Source organism: Echinops telfairi, unplaced genomic scaffold, assembly GCF_000313985.2.
Source record: "Echinops telfairi isolate 266 unplaced genomic scaffold, ASM31398v2 ScPeMD7_5592;HRSCAF=6446, whole genome shotgun sequence".
Classification (NCBI taxonomy): domain Eukaryota; kingdom Metazoa; phylum Chordata; class Mammalia; order Afrosoricida; family Tenrecidae; genus Echinops; species Echinops telfairi.
The window spans coordinates 5,902,317-5,913,230 of NW_022109491.1; the positions used below are offsets into that span (position 1 = coordinate 5,902,317).

The following is a 10,914-nucleotide window of genomic DNA, read 5'->3' on the forward strand; positions in this document are numbered from 1 at the left end:
CCACTTTTCTAATGTTCCAGGGAGGAGGTTATATGTAGATCGCTGTAATCGGTTCCCCCCTTTCTACCCCACCCTCCCTCCACCCTCAACACACCTTTTTAAAAAATCCACATGTCATACGATTCAGTAATTCAGCCATATCAAGAAGAGTCGTCCAGCCGTCACCACATTCAATTCTAGAACTTTTTCTTCTTCCTCGTACTCATTGCGACTTCATGCCATTGTTTTGCTTTTCAAATCGTGCCAAACGGACACGCAACAAAACGCTCTCCAATTCTGTAACTTCTGCGGGCGCCGTTCAGTCCATCGATCATCCTCTGCGTGTGGTACAAGCGGTACTGATACCCTTTCCCAAGTGATCCGCCCCATTGGCATGACTATGCAATGGTCCCTACGTAACAACTCTTTCCTTCACCTGTGGTAGCCCTTGGTCAAGTTTGGTTTCTTCTTTTTTTAATGCTTTTCTTGATACGGTATTCACATGGCAGACACGTCCATGGTTAAGTCGTTTCTTAAAAGGGCTTGTAGGCAGACCATCTTGTCCAGCATCTCCTTGAGTTACACAGGGCAACCCCTGCCTTGGGCGGGAGGGGGATACTTAAGGGCATGACTTCCAAGGTGAGCATGGCTGGGGCTTCCGTGGGGGTCAGGTGAGGACTTTGGGTTGGATTCTAGGAGGGATGGGACGCTCGGACGGGAGCCCCGATGCGGGGGGTACTTGCACGAGTGCTGTGTGTCGTGGTGTGATGATGGTAGGTGTGACCCTAGCGGCCGAGATTGCGTGGCACTTGGAGTCAGCTGTGTGCTCAGCACTTCCCCAAGGCCTCCGTCTCCTGAGAGCTGGTGTAGCTGGTTCTTACAGACGAGGAAGCAGAGTCTTCCCCAAAGACGCAGCTGTCTAGGGCAAGACCCGAGCCCGGCACGCATTATCCAAGGGATCCAAGGAGATGGGGGTGGGAGGAGGGACCCCACAGCCTGGTGGAAGGCCCAGCAGTGAGGACACACACGGAGAATGTGGGGAGTGCAGCAGGCTGGTCCAGGGAGGTCCTGGGGACCGTACAGGTCCTTGCAGGCCCCCCTGGGTTTTTGACTTTATCTTAAAGGCGATCACAGTGCTATAGCAGGTGTTAAGCTGGGGAGAATAACATGGTTTCCTTTGTATTCTTTTTATTTAATCATTTTATTGGGGCTCATACAACTCTATCACCATCCATCCATCCATCCATCCATCCATCCATCCATCCATCCATCCATCCATCCATCCATCCATTGTGTCAAGCACATTTGTACATTTGTTGCCGTCATCATTCTCAAAACATTTTCTTTCGACTTGAGCCCTTGGTACCAGCTCCTCATTTTTCTCCCTCCCCCACTTCCTCCCTCAAGAATTCTTGATAATTTGTAAATCATTATTATTATTTTGTCATGTCTTACACTATCCGATGTCTCCCTTCACCCACTTTTCTGTTGTCTAACCCCCAGGGAGGGGGTTGTATACAGATCATTGTGATTGGTTCCCCCTTTCCCCCCACCTTTCCCTTCCCCTTCTGGTGATTGGTTCTTGTGCCCTTTGCATTCTAGCATTCAGAAAGATGACCTCACTGGCTGAGCAGGGGAGAATAGTCCTGGCTGGGGGTGGGGGTGGGATGGGAGAGAAGCAGTGTGGCCGGAGCAGATGAAACAAATGGCTGGTGGGGGGTGGTAGGGGGGAGAAGCAGAGAGATCAGTGAGGTGGTCAGGGTGGAGGTGGGATTGCTCAGCAAGGCTGGCGGGGTGAGGAGGAAGAACGGTGGGTACACGTGAGAGCTGCTTCAGGGCTTTGTAGGATGTGGTGGACGAGCTGCCAAGCTCGACCATCCTCTGTGACCGTCCTTGGCACCCACCGCCCATGGATGCACTTCCTGCTGTGGCGCTGGCTCACAGCTGCTCCCCTGGCATTGCTGTAGGGTTCTTATCCAGGTTCCTGGGATAAGTCTGGGGGGATGAGCGGGGGGCTTCCCAGAAGCAATTGGGACGGGGGTTGAGAGGCAGTATGCCTGGTGTCTACAAACGTAGCCTTTAGAGCCAGGTCCCTGGGAGAATTGGGGGTGGGGTGGGGCCCAGGGTATCAAATCCCACCTCTGCCACCCACTGGCAGTGCACCCTGCTCGGCAAAACGCTCATCATTGGCTTGCTATGAGGACTCCCTGTGGATGGCAGCCACACAGCAAGTGCTCAGTCAAGGCCACGGGTATTAGCACCGAACCAATAAAGCCCACAATCCAGGTGTTCCTGCACTGGCCCGGGCTCCCTCTTTCCGTATCTGAGAAAGTCAGACCAAACCTGGCTCTCACCTGCATGGCAGCTAGGAAAGGGGCGGCACTGAAGGGGACCAAATGACAAAGCTGGGACTCAGGTGGTCAACGCAGCCGGGAGGCCCACAGAGGGCCGGTATCGAAGCTGCCCACAGCCTTTGAAATAGTCTAAGGTGGAAAGACGGCTCAGCAGAAATACTTTTGCTTCGTATTTGCAAGGCTGTCCTCGCAACAGACTCTGAGCAGAGGCTGACTCAAGGGCTTGCCAGCCCAAATGTCCTTCAGCCTCCCTGGGCCATCCTCCCTGCGGCCACCTGGGCTCCATCTATTTGCTTTGATTCCACCTCTCGCCTGTTTTTTCCTCACAGGCTGGCGCGCGCCCACCCCAGCTGAGTGCCTCTATTTTGGGGAGTTTTCGTGGATCATTTAGTGGGCGGAAGCTCCCGACCCACCCCCCTCAGAGCATCCTTGAAAAAAAAAAAGGGAGAGTTCCTAAGTGAAATACTGGGTGGCTCAGTTCAAAAGGACAAAATATTTCTTGCCCTGGCACCACGAGAGGAAAGAAATTGTCTTGAAGAGCCGGAGAAGGGCTAAACTAAGAAGCCGAGAACTGCAGGCCAGAAGGGGAAATTAGGTGACTCAGCTACGAGTCCCCTCGGCCCTGGCCCTGGCAGCTCCATGCACTTTAAAAGGGAAAAATGCTTAACTGTGACAAAGAGTGGGCTCTATAAAAATGTGCCTAGTGCTGACGCTACCAAGTTCCAAAAGGCGTCCCCCGCTCCGCGGCACCGGGCCCTGTGGAGATTGGGCCTCGCCTCAGAGGCCTGCACTTGGGTGGGACCAAGTCTAAAATTATCCCCGATAATGAGTCTGGCAGAGGAGGGCCCAGCAAGCTCGCTTCCTGCCTCGCTGCTGGCCTTGGAAGGCCACGGCTCGCAGCAAGGCTGCTGGGAGGCAGGGGCTGTGGTGCCAAGCAGAGAGCAGCTCACATCTGGGCTGGCCACTTCAGTGGCTGTGTGAACTTGAGCCTCCCTCAGTTTGCTCATCCACCAATGGGGCTTCCAGTCCCCAAGTCCAGGGAGGCGGAAATGAATGAGATCCTGCTTGCAGAGGACCTTCTTCCAGCCAGGCAGCCAGGACTTGGGTGCTATTTGATGTGGGCAGACCTGGAGGTCAAGAAAGGCGCCCAGGTGGCGCATCCATCAAGCGCTCAGGCACTCCTTGGGAGAAATGCGAGGCCGGTGCTTCCATTGAGGTTTGCAGCCCTGGGAATGCTCTGGACAGTTCTCTCTCCTAGAAGGCTGCTCTGCGTCAGAACGGACTGGACAACTGTGGGGTTTTGGAGGGCAGGCAGGAGACCTGGTGGTACAAACAATTGAAGGCTCAACCATTAGCCAAGAGGCTGGCAGTTTGATCCTACCCAGAGGCATCTTTGAAGGCTGGCGATTTGCTTCTGAAGGACATAGCTTTCAAGAGCCCACAGAGCAGGTCTACTCTGCTGCACACATGGTGTGTGTCACAGATCCAGTTCCAAGGTCACTGAAAAGGACAGAGGTCAAGATCACGAACTACAGAGCCAAGCAGTCTTAAGCCTTCCCTGTGGGAAGGTTATACAGCATATATGTTGTCATTAGATGCCAATTGAGCCAGTTCCAACCCATAATGACCCTATGCTCAACAGAAAGAAAGACCACACAGTCTTGTGCCAGCCTCACAATCGTCCCTGTGGTAGAGCCCATTGTTGCAGCCGCAATTTCAGTCCATCTCCTTAGGACATCCTCTCCTTCACCGTACCTCTATTTTACCAAGCCCGATGTCCTTCTCCAGGGACTGGTCTCTCCTGACAACACGTCCAAAGTACATGAGACGAAGTCTCTCCGTCCTTGCCCTTAAGGAGCATGCTGGCTGGACTTCCAAGATGTTTGTTGTTTTTAGCAGTCCCTGTTCATATATATTATGTATATACTATGTGTCTATCAGCACATTGGGTTCTTATATCCACTGTGCCAGGAAGGCATTAATCAGAGTGGGTAAATGAGCACATGGTAGGGCCAGACACGGGAGGGCAGAGCTAGCTTTATACTGCCTCTCGGGTCCTCTCACCCAGCGCTGTCCACCACAACTTTCTGCAATGCTGGACAGGGTCTAACAAGTCGGTGGCCACTAGCTGCATGAGGCTTCCGAGTACTTGAAATGTGGTTCTTGTGATCAGTGAATGGCACTTTATGTCTTACTGAATTGCCATTCCTTACAATGGAATAGCCACAGTGTGGCTCGTGGCTACCAGAATGGACCTGTGCCCAGTGCCAGGGGGTAACTGGGCAGGGTGGCCATGAGCATCTGAAAGCAGGTATTGCCAACGGAAACACAGTGTCTGGCACCCACTGTAGTTGGTGAGTCTCGGGAGTATGACAGACAGTGACTGACCTCAGATGACAACCATTGGAGGCTCCCTGCTGTCTGGGCAGCAGGAGCCAGGACCAGCGGAGGGGCCTGCCTTCACTCCTATGTGTGAAGCCCAACTCCCGGCTGACCCAGGACTCTCCCAGTTTTACAATGGAAAGTTCCACATCTCAGGAACACCCTTAATCCCAGGCAAAGCCCCTAGAGATGGGTGACCAGTCCTTAGGGCACAAGGCTTCCCCACAAGGTTCAGATTCCACTGAAAACAACAACTTCCTGTGCCTCAGTTTCCACTTTTGAAATGTGGGGGGAGAAGGCTCTTCTGCTTGCAGGGTGGCTGTGGATGTTCCAGGAAAGGTAAGATAGGACCTGGTGCGCAGGAGGGCAGTAGGTAGGCAGCTAATGGGTGATGAGCTTCCAGAAAAGTAGTGACTTAAGCACTAGTGGTGGAGACTCGTGAGGGGTGGGAAGGCTTGTAGGGGTGTCCGGGGTCAGGCGCTGTCTCTGGCCTGGTCCCAGCTGCTCTCCATCAGGGAGCCCTGTAAAGCTACTGCAGCCTGAGAAAGCCAGGCGTGAGTCATTAGGCCGAGTTGCTCACCACGGTTTTATCAGAACCCACTTTGGCCTCTGCCATGTCCATTTTCAAAGAGGGCTTTATCGCAGGCCCTACCTGCCCACCCAGCAGGCAGGTGAAGACTTAAAGGCAAAAGCCCCAGAAGGCACCTGGACATGTTTGCCTGTCCCCCGTCCTCACTGGCCTGCAAGGGGTCTGTGGGAGAGGGCTGGGAAGGCCACGTGTCATCCCAGGAGCAGACAACTTTGTGGAGACCTCCCTGGAGTCCACGCAGGACTCCCCTTCGGTGCTTTGCCTGTAGAGGAGGGCATGTGTAAACACTCGAGTTGCCTGGATCCTGCCTCTTTGGCGGGTTCAGTATTGCTGGAGTCCCGGAGCACCGCTGGAAACCTGGGATTTTCTAAATGAATCTAAAAATAAACTAAAAAAAAAAAAACCCCAAAGGAATCTTGGAGAGTTGACACCGAGCCCCGTTATTATTTATTTATTTTCCTCCCTCCTCCGGTTCACTATCACTGGAAACAGGGATGGGGGGCAGCTGGGGACGCCCTTGGGTCAGGGCCCCCACAAACTGGGGCTTTGGGGTGAACCCTGGGCAACTGGCTTTGGTGGGCACCCGCCTGGAAAACGGGGTGACTGGGAGTCCCCGCAGGGTTTGTGAACAGGGGCTGCGGACACCTCCTGCCAGGGGCCGCCTGTGGCTTTGCGCGCCCTGCGCCCCCGCCGCGGGCCCTGGCATCCTCGGCCGCCTCGCTCCCTTTCTCTCCCTGACTTTCTCAGGAACAATCAGGGACTTGTGCTGGCGGCCGAGGGAGCCACGGCGCTGGCTGGCCGCGGCGGAGGCGACGTCATGGATTCCTGAGTGTGAAGTTTGCAGGAAAGCCCTTCGTTTTGGAGATGGACGGGATCCAGCGGTTTCCATGGCGCTGGGTAAACAGGAGGAAACAGTGAGGGAATCCCGTTATTTTACTGCATTGAAAGCCTATAAACACCGCGCGCGGGGAAGGAAGTCGCGCTGCCTCTCGAGAAAGCCGAGCGCCCAGCCCGGACCCCGCCGCCGCCGCCGCCGGGAACCCAGGCGCAGCGCGGCCGCTGGAGGCTCCAGCTTGGGCGCCCGAGCATGCGGGGACGCGGACGGCGCCCCCTGGGCTGCTGAGCCGTGCGAGCGCCCCTCTGTGCCCCAGCCCCGCCGAGTCGCGAGCCCTCCAGATGCAGAGAGAGGCTGCCTGCCGCCCGGGGCTCTGCCAGCCCCTGCGCATCATGGGGTCTGTGGACCAAGGTAACGGCCTGCGCTCGCCCGGGCTCCGCCGCCCCCGCTCCGCCTCCAGCCTCCCTCCGCTCCTGCCCCGCCGGCCGCCGCGGCTCCGTCCCGGCGGGGAGCCCGGGGCTTGGCCCCCGAGCCGGCTGCCCGGGGCGCGCACACAGGTAGACGGGCCAGGGGGAGGGGTGCCCGCGCCCTGGCCAAGGAGGGAAAAAGCTGGAAAGTTAGACGACTTTGCGCAATCGAGTAGCTCCAGCAAGGCGGGATTCCTGGGCGAAGTCCTGGCCAGACGTTTCCCTCCGCGGGACACCGGGAGGGTTCGCGCGGCTCCGCTTGCTCACCGCGGGCTGCGTAACCGTCTGGTCTCGGACAGCGCGCTTTCGGATTCCCATTCCTGTTATTGTTAGTCTTTTTAAACCCCCTTTCCGGGGATCATGCTTGGCATTGGGCTAGATACAAGGGGACCCTTTGAGACGGTTTGCTTTTTTAACAGTTACAGCAGCAGAGTTTCGGAGCCATGTAAACACTTTATTTTTTCTTTCTTTTCTTGTTGGATGTGCCTGATGGAGAAGTCATTCAATCTCCCCTTAAAGCCAGCAGCTGGATGGTCTGCGTGCGTTCTCGCTCGGCTTCCCCGGCGCTCTCCGCACGCACCCCGGCTTGAATTTAGCCCTGCAATCGTACTTTGGGGGGACCTGCTAGAGGGGCGGTTAATACTCGGAGATGGAAATACCCCATCTGGTCGGGTGTGCGGAGGGAGCGGTTTTGGCCCTCCAGCAGTGAATTGGTCCTGGGAAGGCGGACAGCCGGCAAGGCGATGAGGTTTTCAGACGCAAGCGTGGCGCTCCAAGCCGGGGGCTGGAAGAGTTAAGTGAAATAAATACGCGTAGGAGGAGTCAGCCTCCCCGTCATAAAATCAGACTTGAATGTAGGTTTTGTGCTCTGCGTGGCTGATTAAAGATCTGGGGGGGCTGAGAGGCGCGGGGCGGGGTGGTGAACGGAGGGGGTGGAGGGGCGGGTGGCAGGGCGTGCTGGGGAGAAATGACAATTTCAGTAACTATACCAGTGAAACCAACTTCACGGTTTCGGTCCAACTCATTGAGATACTACCTGTAAGGCAGGGTCCAGCTGCCCGCATAGAATCGTTACGGGGCCAAATAGCTTCTTCCAGCACCGCGACGCAGCGACTAGTGGGTTCAAGCCGCAGGCTCCTGCGCTTGGTAACCCGGTGCTTAACTCTCCGCGCCACCAGGGCAGTTTAATAAAGATTCGAGTGGCTTTTACGAAAGCAGTGTGAGGGGGCCAAGCGCTTGGGGCTAGGTGAGTGGTGTGTCTGGCGCTGTTAGACCTCGCTTACATAATTTGTCCTGGAAGCAAGACCCTCCCAAGCCTTTAAACATTTTTAATTGGGACCAGTTTCTCCTGGCCTCTGCTAGCGAGCACGCACATGACATAATAGCAAAAAACAAAACAAAACAAAACCTAGCTCCTATCATATCACTTGTAAAAATGATGCTTTCGGAGAGGTGACGGATATATTAAGGACCTGAAGCGGTGGACCAAAGCCAAGTCTCACTCTATTCAGAAAGAGTGCGCCGAGAGACTGGGCTTCTGTTTTATTGCGTAATCCAGCACAAACCTCACATTTAAGGGAGCCGCTCGCCTTCCGCTCCAGGTTTATAAACTTGCTCCCCTGCTAAGGTTTTGAGGTGTGTGTATGAGTGTGCGCGCACGGTGCTGCCTGCCTTCCCTGCTCGTGTGTGCAGGGACCTTGGGGTAGGGGACATGCATACCAGTGTGTGTACACATGTGGTAAGCAGAGCCACCACATTGCTTCTGGTCAGCCACTCTTGGCATGAAAGGCAACCGGGCACTCAGAATGCCATGCCAGGCATCAAAGACGAGAAGGATGCTGGAAACACTTCAATTGGACCCCACAGAGCAGGCTCCTGGGGGAGGGGGTGGTGGTAGTGTAATGCTCCTAGCAGCTCCACCCCACCCCCACTCCCAAATCGACCTGCAGCGTGCAGGCAGATGGGTGGAGTCTGTCAAAGGAGAAGAGAAATATTTGGGCGGTAAGAAAATACCACGTTTGCTAAGCTGTTTTGGGCTGAAGCCCCAGGAACTAAAGGCCTGGGAGGGGTGTGATCAGCTTTATCAGAGGCAGGATGATGGAAAGAATTTCAGGAGTAAATAAACTCAAGATGGGCTTTCACAGACCCAAACGCCTGGCCTTCTGCTCGAGCGACAGCCCGGGTCCTGCTACGGTGCAGCCAGGTGGTCTGAACCACTCTGCCTCCGTTTCTTCACCTGTAAGGTGAGGCCAATCATAACCACACCTTGTCCATTGCAGTCTCGTGAGATTCTGCGAGGTGGCCCACCTCAGATGTGCTGCCAGCTTAAATACATGGTGGTCCAAGCTCTTAGTCCACGGAACTCACAAAACCATCCCGTTTGGATGCACCTTTCAGAGCTGCCCCAGGAGGCAGAGCTCTCGGGCCTTTTTAGTATCCAGGCAGGAGCTTCGCAGCGACACAGTGGGGCTCAAGTCCGGCCTTCACGCCTCAGTGTGCTCCTTGGGGACGGGACAGGATACAGCCATGGGGTCCGCAAGTGCAGCATTTGAAACCGTGCATGTTACAGGCCGTGCTGAACATGCAGGAAGCCTGCACTGCCTGGCAGCTGAGGACAATGAGAAAAACGCTAGGGACACGGTGCCTGGCACCTACGCTGCCAACAGCAAACGTTCATGGGGACACAAAGCTGGGGACAGCCAAGTGCTTGCCAAGTGAACAGTCTTGATGTGCACAGCAATCGGACCTTAAGCCTGTCTGCCTTTCTGGGGCCAGGGGACACCGCAAGGAAGCAGTGGAGCTGTGTTTCCAACACAGGGTCTCTCTTTCTCTTTAACCATTTTATTGATAGGTAATTTGTGAACCCTATGATTCAATGGGTTTAAATGTATTTAAAAGAGTTGTGTCATCATCACCACCATCCATTTGGGACCCAGAGACTTGAGCTCATGCTCTACTGCCTCTGAGATTCACCCACATCATCAGGATGGCTTTGATCCCTGGTGACAGATGAGGACATGGAGGCAGGACCAGGCCTGGGCTCTTTTCCCAACCGCACAGTGCTCCTCGCCCCCGCTAGAAGGGAAAAAGAGAAGTAAGGGAGGCTGGGGAGGGACAGGCATGGTCCCTAGAGATGGGGCAACAGGCCGGGGCTGATTTGTCCTTGAGAGGAGGGTGAATGAGAGAGGGCCCCTTGCCATGACTGGTCTCAGGAAAATAACTTTGCGGGTTCCACTTCCTTGGAGATGGGTGGGGGTGGGGGCGCAGGGAGAGAACACCCTAGGGTCTCAGGAGGTAGTAGCACTGTGCTGTTCACTGTTCACTGCCCTCAGCCCCAGGGCCTCTCCTCTGGCTGAAGCCGCCACTGCTCTGGCCACCTACGGGCCACTCTGCAGGCCTTTATTCCTCTTCTCTGCACCCCAGCTGGGACCAGGTGTCCTTCCTAGGTGCCCCCCGCCCCCATGCCCAACTGGCTTCACTCAGAACTCTCCTTGTTTGGTTGTCAGCCTCTGAGGACAGGAGCAAGCCTCCTATTCGCCTCCATTTCCGCCACCCAAGAGGTTGGCCGCTTGAGCACTAAACTGGAGGTTCAAATCGTGCTCTGCCACTAGCCGGAGCGGCACAACCTTGTGCAAGCGCTTTTATCTGCCCCTGCCTCAGTTTCCCCCAGTGTACACAAGCAAGATAGTATGGCCCAGGGTGATAACTGGTTTCTTTCACAGGGTAGCAGCCAATTCTAAGAGACTCCCCCCTACTGGACTCGGCTTTGATCCCTTATTTGCTGTGGGATTGTGAGGAGGGATTCAGGTAGCAGAGGCCCTTGGGGGTCAGGACAGAAATGCTTTACTGATCGGTGAAGGTTTTCACCTTCTGGCAAATGCTATGCCCCTCACGAAGATTTCAGAGTGGCACACACCATTTTCACTTGACTACTAACCAGTGGCTAGACCCCCACCCAGTGGTAATGCCACGGAAGAAAGGGCTGGCAATGCACTGCTGTAAAGATTACAGCCAAGGAGACTCTGTGGGGCTCGGGTCCACTCTGTAACATCTGCAGTCCCCATGGCTTGTTTGAACTGACTTGTCATCGGCAATCGGTGTTTTTACAAAACTTTTTATAATCCGTCAACAATTCGTTCAATAAACAATTACTGTCGTGATTGCATAGCCTCTTGGTCCATCAAACACCCCCAAAGCCAACACCCAAAAAAGCAATTCCCAAGTGCTTTCTCTTTTTTATTTATTTATTTTTAAAAATCATTTTATTAGGGGCTCATACAACTGTTATCACAATCCATACATACATCA

At 54.9% G+C, this 10,914-nt stretch overlaps 1 protein-coding gene across 1 annotated transcript in view; it reads left to right on the top strand.

The window, feature by feature from the left end:
- The window catches only part of ATP9A (ATPase phospholipid transporting 9A (putative)), a 162,503-nt gene extending 155,564 nt beyond the window's left edge, over positions 1 to 6,939 (top strand). Inside the window, exon 25 of the mRNA XM_030887051.2 lies at positions 6,253 to 6,939. Within this exon, the coding sequence (XP_030742911.2) occupies positions 6,253 to 6,939 (687 nt within the window). The remainder of the gene's footprint in view (positions 1 to 6,252) is intronic.
- Positions 6,940 to 10,914: the final 3,975 nt, after the last annotated feature.